At 39.9% G+C, this 21,080-nt stretch overlaps 2 protein-coding genes across 4 annotated transcripts; one reads left to right on the top strand and one right to left on the bottom strand.

Annotated features, from left to right (window-relative positions):
• Positions 1-364: 364 nt before the first annotated feature.
• On the bottom strand, positions 365-9,333 carry LOC113134224 (angiopoietin-related protein 3-like). 3 transcript variants are annotated; one of them, XM_026313468.2, is made up of 8 exons: positions 9,150-9,333; positions 3,847-4,291; positions 3,577-3,687; positions 2,936-3,056; positions 2,478-2,591; positions 2,042-2,137; positions 1,531-1,803; positions 365-1,424 (listed from the first exon to the last, which is right to left on the bottom strand). In XM_026313468.2, exons 1-8 carry the CDS (start codon positions 9,212-9,214, stop codon positions 1,204-1,206), a joined length of 1,446 nt encoding a protein of 481 aa, XP_026169253.1. In that variant the 5' UTR covers positions 9,215-9,333; the 3' UTR covers positions 365-1,203. The 3 variants fall into 3 exon arrangements, with proteins under 3 accessions (XP_026169253.1, XP_026169254.1, XP_026169255.1); XM_026313469.2 differs by having other exon boundaries at positions 3,847-4,479; positions 9,150-9,263; XM_026313470.2 differs by having other exon boundaries at positions 3,847-4,089; positions 9,150-9,220.
• Positions 8,456-20,355, top strand: LOC113134222 (KN motif and ankyrin repeat domain-containing protein 4-like). Its single transcript, XM_026313466.2, has 10 exons — positions 8,456-8,788; positions 13,259-13,337; positions 13,429-14,910; positions 16,135-16,210; positions 16,544-16,777; positions 16,960-17,044; positions 17,683-17,902; positions 17,989-18,131; positions 18,543-18,743; positions 19,683-20,355. The coding sequence occupies exons 2-10, from the start codon at positions 13,322-13,324 to the stop codon at positions 19,773-19,775; spliced, it is 2,550 nt and encodes an 849-aa protein (XP_026169251.1). The 5' UTR covers positions 8,456-8,788; positions 13,259-13,321; the 3' UTR covers positions 19,776-20,355.
• The last annotated feature ends 725 nt before the right edge of the window (positions 20,356-21,080 follow it).

Below are 21,080 nucleotides of genomic sequence, written 5' to 3' on the forward strand. Positions count from 1 at the left end.
TTCACCCAAGGCGAAGGGGATAACAGAGTGCATGAGAAGCAATTAGATGGCAATAAGAAGCAAATACTAGTATATATATGTGATCATAAGAAAGTGTCTGCTTACATACACTATTTAGTTTGATCTGATTATATTTGAAGCAAAATCAAATTGGAGTGGAAGGAATCTGTGGGAGAAAGAACAACGCTGCCATCTACAGTTTATTCAAGGGACCTTAGAACAAAGTACAAAAGAGTTTTGCAGACAATATCCCAGTGCAACATTCACACGGTTTTAGCAGTAAGAGCATCAGCAAAAATTTGTTAATTATTTATTAGACTTTGACATAAAAAAATGTTGACATACTCTAAAAAAACCATCCTGTGCAAGACCAAAAACAATCTAAAGTCCATAATAACAAGCAGCTATAGGTCACAGTCAGACAGTCTGACCAAGGAAAAACAGTCTATTACATTAGCAGTTAGGGTAACCTACACCAAAATGAATATTAGCATCATTAGAAGTCACCATAACACTTGGATGTACATGTGTATATGTATATATTGTAAGTTGTACCAGTGTTATCTCTATTAGTAGTTTGTAGCAGTCATATTTGTTTTGTTTGACCTATCAAAATGAATCATCGTTTATTTGGGATCCCTTGTCACTTATTGTCGATGACAAGTTGTAAGCAGTTCCACCCGTGACAGAATCAACAAGATATTCTCTCCCGGGCTCTTAGATGTAGTTCATGACCCGCTCCAATGCTGGGAACCACTGCTGTAGAGTCAGTGTGACCCAGTATAAACACTGCTCACGACACTGTCTCTGATTTTTTTCTATAACCTATGAAATCTGGGATACTGTGAGTGACGATACATTTTATGCCTTGATATGACATTCTGAACAACAAGCTAACTGCAATTCTGCATACTTTAGATTTCACAATACCTTTATATGTTCTCCTGTGGTATGATAGGATCTACATAATAATACAGTAATACAGTAATACAGTTTTCCCTGTCTGGGACACAGCAGCACTCACAATTGTAAAGCTTTGCCTATGTCACATGTGACTGGTTTTGATCTAGTGGGACTTGGTAGTTGGAGGGAACAACTTCTTCTCTGCCTTCTGAAACAATGGCTGCCCTTATGAAGCATAACCAAGGCTCTCCTGAAGAGGCCGCTGTTTAGTGCTGTTTTGGTTTGAATATTTTCACTGGATCAGAGAAAGCTGCCTGTCTCAAAAGAAACTGAAGTGGAGGAGGTGGTGCTGGGGGTGGCCACATGGTGGACAGAGATCTGGGTCAATTTGAATGAGTAGGAAGCCTTTCGACCTGCCTTCCACAGAATCCCTCTCCTCCGCTCAGAATGCCCTTTTGGTCTCATGTGGAAGTATCTCCCATTCAGGTTGGTGTGTCCACAAGAGATGAACCACCATCCACCTGGAAGATGGAAATCACAAGTTGTGCATTTGATACTGCATGACAAATGTTTATTTATCTTTGTATCACATGGGGAACATGCCCACCACATGTGCATATGTTGTACCTGTGTAGTTGTGAGCACAGGTAGAGTCCTGGTGGTTGTCATTGCCCCTGTCTTTGGTGGAAAACATTGTGCTTGTGTGGTTGCTCATGGGGTCAGGCAAATCTCCAGAAAGATGCGTGAGGTGAATGGTGTAATTGCTCTTGGCGTCATCAAGGTAAAATTTGTAGTTAATGAAGCGTCTGCCCTGTTTCCAGTCTTCCAGCTGGATGTGAAGGATGGAATTACCCTCAATGGCTAAAGCGTGGATCTTCCTCAGCCCCAGCCAAAACTCTCCTGTGACAGAAACATCACTGAGAGATTAGAGCTGACATGGCTTAACAGGTACATATGAGAAGTGATGCACACAAAGATACATGATATAGAGAGGTGTTTACAGAGCTTATACAATTACAAACCATATAATTGAGATATAAATGAAGCAATTTAGAACTTCACAGTATGTGAATATATTTTCCAACATTTGACACTATATATATATATATATATATGTATATGATATCTGATATCTCACCTTGAAACTCTCCAAATCCATGTTTATACTTTTCCCAGGTTTGATCGAAATTCACTGAACCATCTCTCCTTCGCTGGATAACTGTTGCTCCATGATCTAAATGCAAAAAAAAATAAATATTGGTATAATATTGAAAGCAATATTCATCAACTCTTCATAGTCATTGTATTTACATGCTATAATTACTTCTCTATATAACACATTTCACTGATAGTGGCATTCAGATTAAAATGTCCTTAACATGCATGGGGGACTCATACAGGAAACGATGCAATCCAGTGTTACTGTTTTTAGCTTTATTTCACTGATATCAGTGAGTTCAGTACTGTTCTGTCCCCTATGCCTGTATCAGAGCTCTACTATTTTAAACCAAACATCTCATGCTGTTGTTATTTCACAAAGAAGTCAAATAATTTTTCTGTGAGACTGTGAGTACCTTTGCTCATGTCACAAAAAGCCATGAATGGCTCAGATCCATTGGGTCTTATGGCATAGACACCACTGACTCGCTCCCCTCTGTTGAACAGCTCACTACAGTCTGATGGGAGGTCTGTTCAACATAACCACAAAGATAACTGTCAAACTGTCCCGCATAAAGTTTAACTGGAAAGTGACGGTGCAGTGGTTCTCAGAACAGTTCATATCAGCAGCACTGGCATGTAAATCTGTGTAGTGTAATTGATCTCTTAGTAAATACAGAGACTGTGACTGGGCCAGGCAGCTCCCAGCTGTGACTGTGTGAAACTATGAATGTGAAGCAGAAAACTGGTGGAAATTGCTTTGACATAAATCAAAGCACTGGTACAGTAAGACAGAATACTTAACCTAGGTGCTTGAAGATATACTGCGTAACAAACAATAAAAACTAAAACACTTAAGTATTGTTCATCTTACGTATCAGTGTTGCAGTTCTGGCAGAGCTTGAGGCCTGATAAGGAGTAAGTGTTGGTGCTTCACTGGTGAAGATTTCAGGCGTCCTCTCAATGGTCTCCTGGGCTAATGTGTTGGCTGTAAACTGGGGGAGATTGTGAGGGAAACACTTGAAATAATGTGGAATAAATAAAACTTCCACATATAATAAACATCCAATGTCAAATGTTATATTTTATTTTAATAATATTGTCAGCTCAGACACCATTTTGATGTATTCATCACTGAGTCACTGGATGAGATTATTAAAAATATGCAAATTCCTTCAGCAGCAAACAAGCTGTTAAACTGTAAATATATATCATAGCATAGTGACACCACTAAAGTCTCTTTCTAAGAGCAGAGTCTGTGCAATGGCATGATGATGACAGTTCATAACAAAACAAAAGCTTCTTGGGCATTTGATTTTTTCTTTTTTTTTTTAATATTACACATCAGCAGGAAAAAATTAATTTAGAGGTGAAATTTTAGAAAGATAATTCATTATTCTCTCTAAAAGCTTCCTTCTTTTCATTGAAAATTCAAACATACACATAACCCTCCCCATCTTGTCTTTGACCTAATCTACTCTACCAATAATTTTCATACAGTCCCCTAACATTTACCTTCTTCTCCAGAATTTTGATCTTTGTCTGCTGTTGGTTGATCTGGTCACTCTGCTCGCTCACAGCCTTTAGCAACTCCATGATGCTGTTCTCCTGGCTGTAGATCACATCCTGGACAGGGAAAACACAGGAATCATATGATGTATTAAACAGTGTTTTTATTTAATTATATATATAACACTTGAGTCGGTATTATGAGAATCAATTACTGAAAGAAAAAAAAAACAAACAAACAAAGCATAGTTAGGGATAATACAATAGGTGACTCACCCTGAGGCCACTGATCTCTGCCACTTGTTCACTTGTCATCACACCCTGCATCAAACTGCTCAGCTTCTTCTCAAGGCTCTCCACTTTGTTCTGCAGTTGACTCCGCTCCTGCATGAAACTGTCCACCCTAGAGTTGATCTCAACAGACAGGCCCTTGACTGCCTCATTGTTGGCCTTCAGTAGCACGGTAGTCTTTTTCAGTTCCTCCTCTTCCTCTTTAATTTCACTGGCGAGCACTGACACCTGATAAAATGAGCGGTCGAAGATGTTAAACTTCTGGAGGATGTCATTTATCTGTCCCTTTGTCTTCTGCACAAACTCCCGCAAGCTTTGACCCAGCTGGAGGAGGCCATTAGCCAGGAGATGCACATCATCCAGAGCAGCAAAGTGGGACTGGGTTTCAGCCAAGGCTTCAGAATGGACATCAGGAAGCTCCTCTTTGCCACTGAGGGCAGGGACACATGTAGCAGCCAGGACTAACAATACTGGGATTAATGTGATTATCATTCCTGCTGTTGTTCTGCTTTACCAGGTGTGTGTCAATGATATCAAGGCAGCATTCGGCAGCTCTCCTGCCTCTGTGACTGGATGACGAGCCACTGGGTGAAGATCCTGGGATTTTTATGTGCACTGCTGGTTTCAGATCAATTATTAACATCATCAGATCAATATCTGTATGCAGGACGTAGTTTCCTTCTACTGGGTGGACTATTGGAATTAGAGCTCTATTCATCTATATTCAAATTTCAGTGGTGGGTTTTAATTGGGTGGAATGTTTGCAGTGGCATTTTTCTGCATTAAATATGCTCAGCCCAACTCTTGATGCAAACAGTTTTGTTCCATTCCCCAGGTGGTATTTCCTGAAGAGTAATTCTTTTTTTTTTTATCTCCTTAGCATTGCAACAATGTTAAAGCAAAGTGAAATTGATATTTTTCTCTGTGGCGGGGACGGTGTTTAACTGGCCTATAGTGACCTGTCCCAAGGCCGCGGCCCATGGCTGGTCAGTGTTATTGTTGTGTGGCTGGTTTATTTTTAAACCGGAAGATGACCCAGTTTACATATAGGGCAGGATGAGGAAAGTGACTTACAAGTCAAGTTTTATTTTTCAGCCATCAGTGGGCATGCATACTGGCATGTTATTATATAAGTATCGATGCATGTAATGGAAAATCATCTGTTGCCCAAATCAAGCCACATGAATTGTTTTCATTGTAAATCTAAAACAAAAAACACTACCAGATTAACATGAAGAATTATGGCTTAATGGCCCTGAAGTGAAACATCATGCTATTCCAGAGTGTCAAAGAAAGGTTAACTGCATTTTGCACTACTCCTTTAACTTTTACTCTATACATACAGCATAAAAAACACAAAAGACTCATTTGTGCTGCACTCTCCCTACAATTTTCACTGCCTCCCAAATACTGCAGGGTGATGACCCAGAGTCTCATTGTTAAATGTTAACTAGTTATACGAAAGCATAGTTTGATGAGCCGCCTAGTGTGTACAGAGTAAACACAGTCCATAATCTTGAGAGCACACATTTACATAATCACAGCTTCAAAGAGTAAGAGACGTAGTAGAGGACCAATTAGGGGCCAGGGGGACAGCCAGGATGTGATTGTTAAGGTTAGCCATGGGTCAGGGTTATGCAAATCGTGGTTATGGTAAAAGAAGCATTATTCTCCAAGAAATGAATATATATCAATGTAAAGCTTCAATGAGGAATGAAAACAACTGTGTGTGTACAGTATATGTGTATGATATGTATGTATGGTCTCCCTTTAACAAATGTGATTCTCTCTCTAAAGACAAGGAACTAAATGACTTCTGCAATGTCTGCATTGCTTTAGACATGTATTTGCTGCACTACTCTTATATGGTATGGACGATTATATGGACGATGATATGGAGACATTTCTCTAAGCAAGTTTGTACTGCTGTTATAATGATATACATGACAAAAATAATTCAGTAAAGGTAGTGATGCACTGTTCCTCTGTCTAAACACTGAACTAAACATGATACGTTTTGCTTTTCGCTAAAGAATAGCTAACAATAATAGCATGTATCTACTATATACACAGACAGTACATTCTACATGTTTATTCAAAGTGTCACTGTTTACATGTTTGTGTGTCAAAGTCAAACAGATTTTTATGCCCTTTAAATTCACAGACATTGACTGAGATCTGGCTGAGAAAAATAACTATTTCTGTTAAAAAAAACTCTCAGGGGTTAATTCTGAAGGTTTTTTTTTTTTTAACTGATGTATAACTATGAACTATTATTAAAAACATCTCTTGCTACTGTGGCCTCAGCCTTAATAGAAACTTTAACAGTAATACTGAATGACCTATGATCTACATACTATGTTTATAGATGCAAATGAATTCAGTTGCTTCAAATGGCAGTTATAAATAACCAGTGCTCTGCAGGCCTTCTGGTCAAAAAGATGGTTTTGTTTCACTGGTCAGTGCAGCTACAGCACAATCTGCACCTCCTCTGACCACAAGCATAAAATGGGAGAAGTTAGTTGTGTCAAACTTTTAGAAGGATTGAACTATTTTCTTTTTTCTTCAATTTTATTTCAGTTTGCCTTTAAATTCTCCCTAAAAGCAATGGTAGATGAGCATATGGGCACTAACTGATTAGTATTATTAGAATTTGAAAAATTGGAAAGTGTTTAGAATAATTTAAGCAAATGTTAGTGAAGAATTTGCAGCTTCCAAAAACACCACATGATTTCTGCTAAAAAGAGGACCCCTCTGTCTCTTGGCAGTATTTAAATTGCCTCCAGTTATGCTTTTTACCAGCAGCCAGCTTCCACAAGTAATAACAGTCAAATAGGAGGAAAATTAATATCCTGCAGCTAGCAAACCTTCTGCCTCATACATTTCACTTTATGGGCTCAAAACAATTATTTGTATAAGTTAATAATTAACAACTCATTTTTCATCTAATCTTTTAAGTCCATTACATTATACCCCACAGTTCTCCTCGAATATGATGCAACTCTAAATCTTTCTCTGAAACTGCTTTGGAGAACATCTTTTTATTTTTGGCCAAGATGTCTGCAGTTTGTGGTCAGTCCATCACAGTCATTTTCTCCAATAAAAACTGTTTTTTTCTCTCCCTCTCCCTTGAGTCAAACCACAATCCCTGTTGGAGTCAGTTGTCTGCTTGGATAATGGAAAATGAGTAGTTCTTGCTAATTCTTGATAATTTCTTTTCCATTCATAGTGGGGCACAAGGCATTGGTGGCTGTTCCTGTTGTGCCTCAGAGTGTCATAGATTTTTTCATAAAAATGATTCAGTTTAGTTTACTTTCAAGTTAGTTAGTTGATGCCAGTTGGCAACTGATCAGCAATACACACAGTCGGGCACAAACTGTACAGGGGGATAAACTTTTCTCTCATAGACACAATGAAAAGAGTTGAAGGCAAAAGTAAGAAAGATGACTAACGCAGAAAATATAAACTAAACTGACTGAGAAGAACAATGGAAAGATGAACTACTGGAGAACTTTGACTAAAGAGTACTGCAATGCTACCAGTCCTGTCAAGCTGTTTTGAGCTAATGCTAATCAATATGCAAATATAGAATTAACCTCTTTACTATTACCAGGTAATGTGTATTTTGTTCACCATCTCATTTTAGCATGTCAGCATTGCATTTGATAATTAGCACTAAACACAAAGGGCAGCTGAGGCCAATGGTAGTTATTAGATTTTCAGGTATTGGACAAATACAGAAACAGTTGCTGAGACATTAATCATAAAGTCACAAACCTCATAGTGGCTCTAAAGAAGAAGTCAGTGGATCACAAAAGTTACAGCAATTCAGACTGTGGGATACATGAATGTCTGTGTCAAGGTTTACTAGAAACATGTCAACCTCAAGATGGCACTAGAAGAAAAGACACTACTACTAATTAAATGGATGAATTAAAGCTTTGATCTATTTTGGTGGTGCTAGAGGAGTAGTTGCGAGTTTTAATCCCCTAGGGACCATGAATGTCATTGGAACCCATCTAAAGTTGTTGTGTGGCGGACAGACGAACAGCTTGTCAGACTGACATTACCATCCTTAGAACCATGTGTGTGGCTAAAAAAGCAATTTCCAAGTTTCACAACATATTAGGTTGTAAAGCTCAGGAAACCAGGCCAGACAGTTGTCATTCATGGTCCACTGCCTTTATAAAGAGAAGATGACAGACTCTGCTGGCATGATAGTGGTGCCCCAGAGGAGGATGCTGGTAATAGCTTGAAAGAGGATCCATGAAGAATGAAAAGTATGCACCAAGAGAATTGACCCCTATGAATGGCACCAAGCCCTCAGCTCTCCCCCCTGTTTACTTGATTATATGGGACAGAGACCACGTAGCATTAGATAGTGTTACACATTCTGTAACACAGAGGTCTGTGAGGTACTGCATGGTCACTGACGTTAAGTGAGAGGATTATGGACAGCCTCAGTAAGATGACTCTGGTACTTTCTCTTACTTCATACCAGATGCCTCATATTTTGACATGTTGTCATCAGGATCCCAGTAGACCTGCTGTCTTTCCAAGCCATCTACTTCTCTGAACTCTTATTGGCTATTGTCTGAATGAGTGGGTGTGGTTGTTCACATCTACAGCTGCACACTTGTCAGTCTTGTTGGACTGGAGTTACTGTAGGAAAGGCATGTCCATAAGCCCCTCCCTTCTCTGTGCTCTCTTTTACACACAAGCTACCCCAGCTTCTGTTATGGCAGGGGCTGCATGTTGGCATTTACCAAAGAGCTGCAGCATGCCACTCTCCATGACAGCACCTCCCTGCCTTCTCAGGACAGACGGGCTGAACTGAGCTGAGAGCAGACTGAATTGGACTGTCTGGCAAACACACCCTCACATCAGCAAGACAAAGTGGAGGAAACTGCTGAACACATGCCACAAGGTAAGGTCTGATTTAATATTCATATCCTATCTACCCAGACATGGGAGAACTGCTGGAATGGATAGTTAATCAAAGCCAAGATGCTGAATGCTGACCTTGAAAGTCTTCGATCCGGGACCGGCTGATCTACATTCAGGGTCAGAAAAGCTTTTGACTCGAAAGTGGTTTAACAAATTGAGTGGAGTGGATTTCTGGGCCTGTGATGAATACTAATGAGACTTTCATGGGAATAAGTTTAAATGTTGAATTCTATTTACATTTTATTACATTTATATTTGCACATGCTGCACAGAAACCAACACAAACACACATCCATGTGAACACACACCCTTTGTATTTTAACCTTGCCATGTTAACATACCATAGCTTTCTTCCTTGCGTGAAGCCCCTGGCAGCTGTTTCATCCTCTGAGCTTTGCCTCCACATATCCACTCAATGAGGCTGAGATGCCACAATGCCACTCTGACTATGTTATTATTGGAATATGTGCACAGCAACTCCATTGGTCCAAAATCCCATGATGAAAACATACAAACTGAAAAAAAAACATCACAGACCTTGAGGGATTTCTAAAAAGCCCTTATGGAGGCAGTGAGTGAAAAACAGTAGTTTGGCAGAAAAAAAAGAAGTGAGAGATAGAGCAGGAGAGGGGAGGTTGCTTGAGTCCAAACACTTGGCTCTGGTTTCTAAATCTACTCTGAACAGAAGACAGGGTTTAGAGTTATGTACTGGAACAACCACAGTCTGTACAGCCAAAAAATGTAGGAGAGGAATATTTTTTCTGGGAACAGAACATAGACAGGGAACACATGTAGACATGTGTACAGTACAGACTGCTAGGTAAAACTAGTTTTAGATAATGGCAACTGTCTTAAAATTCAGTATAGTAGTGTCAAAAAGTGTCCAAACACACAATGCATGTTGTTGGCTGGGACAAAATGCCTCTGCAAAAACTCTGCAAGTTTGCCCCACATGAAACCACAAAATTATAAAAACATTTAAAATCTAAAATGATCCTTTAATCTATGTTTGAGCATTTATCATTGCTTCAAAGGGAGGTTGCCTTTTGTTGTGTCATGAGTTCATATTTCATTTGTGGCTTTGGTAAAAAATGCTGTGGATCGAGATGTTGTGATTATGAGGTTTATACTGATGCAAAGCTGAATGATCTGTGTGAGAAGGGACACACTTACCCAGAGGAGAGCAGCTGTGGGAAAAGAAAATTGGCTTCTCAAAAAGCTGTGACATTTCGTCTGATGGAAACAAAAGAAGAGCTTTAGCTGAATACAAAGGAAACCCTGATTTTGAAATCTCAAGAAAAAAAAAGAAACCCATTCTGATGGTTGACTTTGGATTGAGTTTGGTGTGGGCAGAGGCAGTGGTGCTGTTCGGGCTGGGGCCTGTTTAGGGTAAGGCGAATATTTTACGTTTCATTTCTTGCGTTTCCTGTGATATAGGCCTATTGCTGCACGCATACACAATTAAATCCTGTGCCATGGAAATGTGGAGAAGATTAGGGAACAGCCTAACTGTAACTCTGCTATTTTGTCTCCTCTGCGGTAACCATGCCTGGAAGAAATGTATGAATATGTCTATATTTATGTGCAAAAGACTTGTGAGTTCTTGCTGTTTGTATCCCACCTCATTTTTCTGAGAACAGGCAAGAAATAACATAAAAAAGAACATTTCTCTTTTTAAATTTAGATTGGCTGTGGTTCATCCTACTGATGTAGTTCAAAATACTCCTGTGATTTAGGGTTAGATGAGAAGATTGCCATCACTCCCCTAAATGTATGAAGCTACAGTCAGGAGATGGTTGGTTTAGCATTAGCATAAAGTCTATGAACAGGAGAGGACAGCTGCCCTATCCCTCTCACAATACACATTACTATCTTTACTATTTAATCTGTACAAAAAGATAGATATAGATATAACTAGATATAACTCTCAGCAATAAACCAAGTAAGCTTATAATTTCCTTTAATCGTGGAGTGTGAAAAATTGAAAGATGGTGGAGAGATTGCATAATTCAAATTTCTGAGCACCCCTGACACCCACTGCCCCATTTCTAGGCATCAGGGAAGGTGCGGTGGCCATCACCTCTCATGACTTTACAACAAAATGTGATTCGCTGTCTGAAGCCAATGTTTGGTTTGTCCATTCTGGGCTACTGTAGAAACATGGCAGTGCAACATGGCTGCCTCCATTAAAGGAGACCCGATCCTTACGAAGATTTAAAAGTCTCATTCTGAGGTTAATAAAATGCAATGGTTGCTATTTTCTAGTGATTACACACTGACAACATATTTATAAATACTGTTGAAGCTAATAGATACTTTTACACAGTGAACAATTAACTGTGGCATTTAACATAATTTTTTACATAGAATTAGTATGAAATGAGACAAGATCTTCCTTTTCTACTTGCTCAGTACATTTGTGAAGGTGTTGCTATGCTTTTGAACTGCAGCCTGTATTCTGAACTTGATAATAGAGCCTGCAGTGAGACTGATTGAGATTTCTGCAGTTAACAGGTGCTCTGCTGAGTAGCACTGAGTGAGTCTGTGCTTAGTACAGTCTCTGGTTGTAGTCAATGTCTGGCTTTATTCCTTATTCCCATATCAAAGCCTCAAACTTTTCTCTGTCCCAGTCTGGAGTACATTAAACTGAATTATTTGACTAACTTGTAAAATGAACACACTTCTAGGCCTCCTCTTGTGACATGTACTTTAGCTTTACACCCACATGTATAGGCTAAACTTAGACTTGTCAGACTGAGTGCTGAGAAATTCCTCATCTTAAAACTCCACTGCCTTAACTATATACTGTATCAGTTTTAATGTATAAAACTTGCATTAGGTTTCAGTAATATTTGCAAAGCTATTTTTTATGTAGTTGGGTGTGTTTTCCTACCATAAAGTACAACCGCTACTGGACATCCGACTCACTGCTTTTTTGGGATATGACAGAAGTGCATCTTTAGCACATATTTGTCTACGCACTGGAAACTGTTAACTACTGAGTGCTGGTGTAGAAAGCTTGCTTAGAGTCATATTCTTTCGTACTTCTCAGACTTTGTTCAGCATGAAATTGTACTTTTTATAGTTCGACATCCAGCCCTAATGATAACTATTGATAATCAAGCATATGATTGATAATGAACCAACATTATCTGTAATATTTGCTCATGTGACAGGCTATGACAACCTCAAGCCATCTGAAAAACAACAAAGGTTAACATACTATACCCGACATGTTTTACATAGTGTACATACAGGTCCTGTGTGCATATAATATTACAACATTTGTCTTTAAATTCAGGTGTGCGTGTAGATATTCCAGTGTTTACATCTTAACTTGTGTAGGCATTGGTTGCTGTTTATTGCCGGCCATCAAGAGAGTGTGTGAATGATGAGGGACAAAATTCCCAGCAGGGCCACTTGGTGTTGTTTTTCTGTTTACTGCATAGCTGACATTGTTTGGGGCTGCAGCTCGGTGGCTGTGGTGCTTCATGAGTATAGCAAGCTGCCACTGAGGTTGGTGGTCAGAAGAGGGGAGGGGAAAACATGGGAGGAAGGAGGGAAGAGGTGAGGATTGAAGAGAAAGACAGAGATTGAGGCGAGGCAGGCGACTCCATAGAGTATTGATTATTCTCTGTCGTATAGACTATTTAAAGAGAACAAAGAAGAGTCAGCAGATTCAAAGGGCACTAGAGCCATGTACTGTAAAAATTATGCACAGTACAAATATTTTTAGTGAAATATGAGGAAGTATAAGGAAGTTACAGTGAGAGACAGCTCAGCCAAAGCAAAGCAGAGATCGAAAAGAAGACTATGGACCTTGTAGGAGGGAGAGAGAGGGATTAGGAAGGAAAGAAAGTAGTGAGTCAGAACAATGGCTGTCTGTATTTATGTCTGTAGGAGCATATTTTGCTCTTCTGGCCAAGGCTGCTGGCTAAACAGACTCAAGCTATTTTCAGCTTTCATCCTGGATGGCAGGGCTGTAATCAAGCGCACATCAGCCCTGCCACTGTTGAATAATAGCTGCCTGATGCATGGAAGAAATGAAGCAGTGAAAGTGTGAGAAAAACAGAGATCTTTGGGAAAAAAAGAGAATATGGGAGAGGAAGAGAGAGCACTTGAGCGTAATTGGATGTTTGTGTTTTGCATTACATTATGGAGACTGAATAGAGGGAAGAACGGTGTACACAAAACGACTGTTGCTGCTCCATCTCAATGCAAATTAAGATCTGTCTCCCATAAAAATACCACAGACCTCAAGTTAGTATTAGTGCCAAAGTTCATCAGTTGTGTTCCCAGAAATTATGAATGTGTTTTTAGATCATTTTTCTGTTAGAGAACCACACAATAACCACTGCTACCACTTTAAAAATGTCTTATCACGTGTCTTTTATGTGTGGCTGGCTCAATTCATTCCCCTATTTTGATTTTACTGTATTTGCTTTGTTAGATACCAAAAGTCCAGCCAGATAATGTGACAATCATTTTCTGGAGAACTGAAGAGATCACAGAGATGGAGAGACAAAATGGTAAAAAAAGGCCCTTAAACGTGACAAAATTTTACTATTTATTTTACATTCATTTAAAATCAATACTAAATTGGTGTTTCAATGTTTACAGGAAATATCTCTCCTCATAAAACAACAGAGAACGGAATTAAAGGGAAGCCTCCTTACTCAGTGGAAACTCCTTATGGCTTTCAACTTGACCTGGACTTCCTGAAGTATGTGGATGACATAGAGAAAGGCAATACCATCAAAAGAGTCCCAATCCAGCGCCGGAGCAAAGGCCCTCGGGCAGCCACTCTTCCCAGGCACCTCAACCCTTCTGGGTGTGGCTACCGTCCCAGCCCCTGGGGATCTACTGGAGCTCTTGGCCCCAGATCCCGACTGTCAGACACCCATCATCATGGCTACACTTCTTGGGCACATGATCACAGGGTACCCCTTTCTCCCACACGGCTCAAATCCCTGGCAGAGATGGAGGCAAGAATCAAGGAGTTTGATGAGCAACCTTTAGGTGAGCACATCAGACCTAATCTCCTCCGTGCCTCCAGTCTGCCACTCACAGTACTGCTGAGACAAGGCTCAGAGTCCACCGATGACAATGGCAGCCTCCAGAGTTTGAGGGATCACCTCGGACAGAGAAACATTTCCTGCGAAGACATTTTCTATTCTTCGGACAGCCCTCAAACCCAGGACTTCTCGGGGCTTTTACGACGGCTGACAGAAGCCCTCGAACGTGTGGGGGAGCTAGAGATGGAGGTGAGGGTAATTCCTGAGCTCCGGGCTCAGATCTGCATTCTGCAGGAGGAAAGAGAAAGGCTCCGTCTGGCCCTGAATCCACATATCTATCCCCCTTCAATGAATGGAACTGCGAATTCTCATTCCTTATCCCATTATGGCACTGTGGACAAGAAAACTCATATCATGTTTCCTAGAAATCACAGCATCAGTCAAGGTGATTCTAATCCAACACATGAATGGAGGACTAGTACAGATTTGGATGAGCTTCTAACGGTGACGTCCCTGCAGGCTAAGGTAGCTGTGTTGGAGCAGAAACTCCATGAGACTGGCCTGGAGCTCCAGAAGGCCTTGGAGCTGCTAAGAGAGCAGCAAGAGGAAAGCAGAAGGAAAGACAAGAAAATTGAGCACCTTGTAAAAAATCCTGGGGAGCGGGTTCGTGCAGAGAAGGTAGTGGTAGACCAGGATGAAGATGAGACAGTGACAAGATCTATAAATCCAGATTATAATAAAGCGACCTCCTCAAGAAGCCCAGATGTGGGTGGTGCAAGAACTGTTACGACAAATAGGCAAAGAAGTCAACAACAGAACTTTGTAGCTACTGGAGGGAGTTCACTAGTGTCTGTGGAACCTGGAGAGGGTTCAGCTGAGGACACAGCAGTGGTTGTCCACCACATAAACAAGATCAAGAGGTTACTGGATCGGCAGTGGGAGTGTTTGTGTGCAGACAGGGAGGGTAAACCTCTGAGGCACCCAGACCCCAAAGTCAACTCCCTGCAGCAGGAGATGATGAGACTTGTCAACATCCTCAATTCCTACTACACACAGCACAGTGATGGAGAAATAATTCAACATGGAGGTTTGTAGTCAATGTACACTGTATTAGTGTCCTGATTTAACACTGAGCAGTACTATAAGGAATCCTCATAATGTAAAAAACATGTCTGTACGCATCTCTTCCACAACCTTTTCCACAGGCAAATTATGTAAATGAAAATTATGGACTAGTACAAATTCGTATTTAACATAGTCTTAAAGATTATTTTGACCTCCAGTGTTACACTGAAGCAGTCTGATTTCATGTTTTGGAGACTTCATAGTGAGAGACAGTGCTCCCACAGTGAAGGTAGATTGGCTCCTTATATTGTGGTGACTTGGTTTTGGGAAAAAAGAAGTCAGTTTGCTTCAATGTAGAATAATCACTATAGCTGGACCTCCTTTATTGACTTCACCCTTGCACCTAGAAGGTGATGTTTTTTTTTTTAAATTTATGTTTAATGAGTTGAAAATCAAGTCATTTGATATTCTTTTACACTAAAGCACATGATCGGTTAATGTTAGACTGCTCTGATGTTTTTATTGTTTTTATTTTCAGTTCCACAGCGTTACCCTGTTAACTGTCAGAAAAACCATTATGCAAAACTTGAAAGAGGAAATTTGGGAGAGTATGAAACAAGTGTGCCAAATCTCTACATGTCATGCTCATATTTTAAACTTTTAATTTAGCTTTTTAATTAGAAAAACAAGGCTAAATCATTTAAACCTTACAATTCTTTCAGTCTTAAAGCTTCATAAATTAAGGCAGACTGTACCCCAAATAGAGGCATGGGGGATGAGAACTAGTATTGCTACTGCTTTTACAAAGGAATGAGCCCCATAAGCTTCATAGGGCTTTATTAGATGAGCCACTTCAGCACTGTGTAATGCAAAATCTGTCTCAAACAGAATAGGAAAATAGGAGCAATTTCCACAGACCCTGTGCCAACAGTTTTATCAATTTAACAGCTGTATCAAGACAGGGATAAAAGTAAGTTGATTTAATTTTTACAGAGAAACGCTACTGTGTATGTCTTAAAGTGTTAAAAAAAGTGTTAAGGTGTATCCACGGCAAACAGGACTCAAAATGTAAAAGTAAAAAAAAAAAAGGTTCCCTTAGTAATGGTAGTTCGGCTTGTTTCTTTGTTTGTAGTAAGTGGGTTCACAGCTTTTGTGAAAGAATGGTCACTTCATTACTCACAGACCATGAAAAAAATTGTCAGAAGCATTAATATGTCATCAGATCCTCTGTTTGTCGTCCACACAGCCTCTAAATACTTCATGAAGAGAGACGGATGTGCACAGACATCAGCAAGCCTACTTTCTGGGGGTGTTAATGAAGGGTTAGTATAACTCTTTAGCCACCTAAACTGTTGTTGTACTCCTCTTTTGAGAAAAACATTATAATTTAAGATTGAAACATAAATACCACTCCCTCTAGAGTGTTGACTCATGTTGTAGAATGACCGTGTCAAATTGAACATTTTCCATTTTCCTATTCTTTTTTTATTCCTCCTAATTTAGAAAAGTCAAAAAAGGTAAAAAAAAAAACCCAAAAACAAAACAAACTCTACTGACTGGTTTCTAATTCAAGTAACTTTTATATTCTTAAACCTGTGTTTACAATAATTCGATGATGGGATGCATTTATTTTTGTGTTTCTTTCATTTCATTAGGGAGATGGCTGCTGCCCAGGTGGATTCAGACCCAGAGAAAAGATGGATGGAAGAAGAGGCTGAACAAAGCCCACACACACAGATCATATCAGGAGGAACAGGACCAGGGCAAACAGATGGACGTATAGTGTATGTGGAAGATGAGGATCCAAAGAAAACAGCCAGGATGAAACAACAGCCCCCAGGAGAACAGATGGAACAGTGTCCTGGCTTAGAAACAACCACCAGGAGCAGGTTAGAGGCCCCTTATCAGTGTTAGCTTATGCAGTTGTGATGATTTCTTTGCAGGAAATAACACCTACAATCCTGTTTTAAAATTTAATCTCATGGGAATATATTCCTAATGCTATGAGGCAAAGATTTCTTTATTGCTTTTTTCCCTACGGTGCCCGGCAAACACATGTTCTTTCTTTTAGGGAGGCTGTGAGTGCAGATTTTATAGCTGCCTCTCAGTTCCTGAATGATCACATGGACATCATGGACAACCCCAATGACGATATGGTATGTAAGGTGGATTCTCTGATAGAAACATTCAATCAAACTCCATACTTAATACTCAAGATGATTACTGTAATGAAACTTATATATATTATCTGGAAGCGAACGGGAAGCTTTCTTGTATTCGATAGCTCCTAGCAATATTTTTATATGAGCAATAGATGAAATGTGTGTAATGTGACAAGTCACTTGGAATGACTCACTCAACTCTGCAGCTCCTCTCACTTCTACGGGGCATAAGCATCTTTCAGCTCATAGTTTTGGTTTCATGGCCTGCAGAGTTACTGTTCTGGTTCACTCTCACTGCTCTCATCACACCATGTATCAAGCTGCATTTATTCACAATGACTCGATAACCTCCACTCAACCTGTCTTTCCCATTTAAAGAGGCAGACTTTTGTTGGTGGACACCAAAACAAAGTGAATATTTAACTTTTATTTAACAGATGAACAGAAACACCAGATCAACTTGACATGGTGACAGTATGTCACTGATGTGTTCTTTAGCTAAACAAGCCAATTAGTGCAGTGTTAGATTAAGGATTGCTAAAATTATTCCAAAGTGTAATATACATTGTATTTGCCAAATCCTTGTCAGCAAACTTTATCCATGGGTGTCCTTTCTGTGTTTTATTTTCCAGAGGAACGCCCTGGTCGTGCTATTTCAGCACTGGTTCAGTGCAGCAGCGGAGGAGGCCTCAGTGGCAAGCAAAGTGGCTGTGTTGCTGAAAGAGGTGAAGGAGGCCACACCCTCTCTACTTCCTTTCCTCGTCAACCTGGCAGATGACAACAACAACACTGTGCTGCATTACAGCATCTCCCACTGCAATTACAGCATAGTCAACCTACTACTGGACACAGGTAAATTACTGGCTAACCAGAGCTATTCTACACAAGCAAGCTGGCTTGTAAATACTGAGAGTATTGACCATCTCTCTGCACCACAGGTGTGAGTGATATCAACCTTCAGAACAATGCAGGCTACACAGCAGTGATGCTGGCTTCACTGACAGCCCCTGATGCCTTTGGTGGCATGGAGGTGGTCCGCAAGCTAATGGAAATGGGCAATATTAACATTCGCTCCAGTCAGGTAACGTGACAAAGTCTGAAAAATAATTCATTTGATGTCATCGGGGTTATATATAAGTTTAGACCTCACATTTTCCACAGACAGACTATTACAGACTTTAAATATGGACTATGACAGTAGCAGACAGCGAGAGTCAATTGAAAAACACTTGCTTTATGGCAAATATAGCATGTTGACTCATATATGGGACTAAGAAAGCCAATAACTTACTGCTTCAGTTCTGACACCTTTTTATTTCGTCTATAGGGCTCTTAGAAACACAATGAACTTATAGGCAATGTGTTCCACTCTGTTCTCTCAAATGAGTGGTATATAAATAAGGTGTAAAGAAGGTGTGATAAACCAATAGTGGTTTTGGACAACTCTCTAAATATTCAGCCTGTGTCTCACTGTCTGCTTCTCTCCGCTCAGACGGGCCAGACAGCTTTGCACTTGGCAGTGAGACACGGCAGAGACGTGATGGTTCGCCTGTTGCTGAGCTGTGGTGCAGACATCAACATCCAGGACAACCAGGGAACCACAGCCCTGATGTTTGCATCTGAGCGTGGTCACACTCCCATCGCAAGGCTGCTGCTGGAGAGGAGTCAGTGTGATCTCATGCTCACTGACAAGGTGATACAGCTAGTTACCGCCAATATTATCTTCTAACCAGAGAAAGAACAATAATTTTGTCCTCATGTTAACTTCCACTAGTGTGAGTTATCCTGTCTGTGATATTAATTGTTTATGGTCGTTCTACCAGAGGAATCATAGTTTGGTTTGGATGATAACTTTTTTTTTTTTTTTAAATTTCTACAGACAGCACCTCAAATAAAGTAAACCTCAGAACAGATCAGTTTGACTGATGACTTCAGTTCCATTGCTCTTATGAAACCTTGTTATATTTGATAACAAAATAACATATCTACGTTTTGTTTCACATAACTGAATACAAAAAAGGAGCTTAGATATATGAAAGCTTGAGTGTTTCGCCTCACACTGTGTAGATGTGGGTGGACTGACAGTCGAGGATTAATCAGGGCCACAGTAAAACAAATCTCCCTGGTCTGAGATGTGCTAATCCTCTAACAACACATTATCACTATCTGGAGCGAGTGGAGGCAGGGAAGAGAACATGAATATGGTATGCACATTGTGCTTTTGATACAGTCTGCTTCTAATTTAGTTTAAGAAAAAAAGTCCATTAATCACAGGCATTCTGTTTCGAATCCAAACCATGTTTCACCTTGAGACTAACTCAGATTAATTAGAATAATTTAACTTTGATGAAATTAATTCTTAGCCCATTTTTCTCCTGAACTATAAATGCAACCTTGATCATAAGTTTCTTATTTAATATGTCCTCTAGGAGCGTTAATTTTGCACCTTAAAACTTTTCATATGAAAACACAATTAAGAGCCTACTGCACAGCCATGCTGATGGCTGTGAAGCCAGCTAGACCTGTAAAATTACAGGTGTTTTTAAAAGGCCCATTTCTAATTTATGGGTTCATATTTTAAGATTTCAGTCATGATCCTAATTTGCTGCTTTTCTTTCTTTCTGTCCCCCAGCATGGTCGAACTGCACTCTCTATTGCCCAGCAAGGTTCCCACACTGATACAGCCGCCCTCCTGCAGGCCCATGCTAAAGCTCGAGCCCTGTAGTACTAGAAAACTGGAAAATGATCTGCAGACATATTCTCTCATACGTGCTCTTTCTGTCTGAGGCACTTTGAAATGCTGCTTAGCGTTGACGCTATGTGGATTGAGCCTTGTCTTTCATAATATTATTTCTGATTCCTGGATTTCTGCATGAGCATTATGCGTTATGAGTTTTGGATGAGGTGCCATCATTATATCAAGAAACTATATCATCAGTAGGTAAGGAAAAGTTTCAAATGAGTTGCTGATGCATTATACAGTACATGAGCTGTTTTCCAATTGTCTTTACTGTTAATATACATAGTTAGTCCCCATCCTTGCATATCCAAGTAGCAGCATGCAATGAAATGTATTTATTATGATTTGTTTATTGCATTGGTCACATAATTGTTATTCTCTGTTTATAGAGGAAACATACATGATACTATTCGCATTCATTCAGCAGCTCAGCAGTTTTTAATAAAATGTGAGTAAGAAAGATGAAGAAATTTATATTTGTTCCATGTTGCATGCCATGCACAGGAAAGAAAGACAAATCTTTGGTGCCAATAAACCAATATGTTAATTTCACTCACTACCAATATCTCTACTGATCTACTGCTGCTTTGTTTTTAATAAAAATGACAGAAAGCTGAATCATTTGAAACATACCCTTAAACACAGTGTTTGAGCTGACATGTTTAATTCATCAGCTTTGTTAGTATAAACCTGACCAGCAGGTGGCGTAGCTCCTCCATTCCAGTATCACTACTAGCAGCCAATGACATACAGAAGAGATATATAAATCTGGAATTCGAAAATGAGCATATTCAGGGGATTATATAAGTGTAACTGACAATTATAAACAGGACACCAAACGAACTGTACTAATTCCACTGTGAGAGAAGGCACAATGAGATTCACCTGCAACCCAACTGTGCGGCAGCTGGAATGACCCAGTCAGGTGTGAAAGGAGATGTGTTTCAATGGCTCTTCGTCCCTCTGAACCCCTGGGAAGCAGTAAGGGGCAGAGCTTCAGTTTCGCTGTGATGACTGAGATAAGACAAAATGGATTGTGTGTGATGGAGGTGGGGTGTGAGACTGGATTTCTGTCTGACAGAGCAAAGCCACCTCATTTCCCCTGAGGATTTTTTTCCAGCCAGGCTGACCGACTGCCCTGCTGCTGTAATGACCCCAAGTAAATACACATTACATCCTCAGATTGAGAGGAAATCAGTTCCTTTTAATCAATCATTAGCAAAGACTATAATAAAGTCACAGAAATATTGAAATCAGTACTATCCACAGAAAAACACTGTGCTTGTTTAT

The sequence above is a fragment of the Mastacembelus armatus genome, chromosome 17 (genome assembly GCF_900324485.2).
Source record: "Mastacembelus armatus chromosome 17, fMasArm1.2, whole genome shotgun sequence".
NCBI classification, from domain to species: Eukaryota; Metazoa; Chordata; class Actinopteri; order Synbranchiformes; family Mastacembelidae; genus Mastacembelus; species Mastacembelus armatus.

What these genes read in the sequence shown, in the direction of transcription:
- LOC113134224 (XM_026313468.2), bottom strand. Translation starts at nt 9,214, where the DNA reads ATGTGGAGGCAAAGCTCAGAGGATGAAACAGCTGCCAGGGGCTTCACG. An exon ending in CAGAGATCAGTGGCCTCAGG is followed by an intron (nt 3,688 to 3,846) that starts GTGAGTCACCTA and finishes TTCCCTGTCCAG; the next exon opens with GATGTGATCTACAGCCAGGA. An exon ending in CAGAACTGCAACACTGATAC is followed by an intron (nt 2,592 to 2,935) that starts GTAAGATGAACA and finishes TATGTTGAACAG; the next exon opens with ACCTCCCATCAGACTGTAGT.
- LOC113134222 (XM_026313466.2), top strand. An exon ending in TTAACATTCGCTCCAGTCAG is followed by an intron (nt 18,132 to 18,542) that starts GTAACGTGACAA and finishes CTCTCCGCTCAG; the next exon opens with ACGGGCCAGACAGCTTTGCA. An exon ending in ATCTCATGCTCACTGACAAG is followed by an intron (nt 18,744 to 19,682) that starts GTGATACAGCTA and finishes TCTGTCCCCCAG; the next exon opens with CATGGTCGAACTGCACTCTC.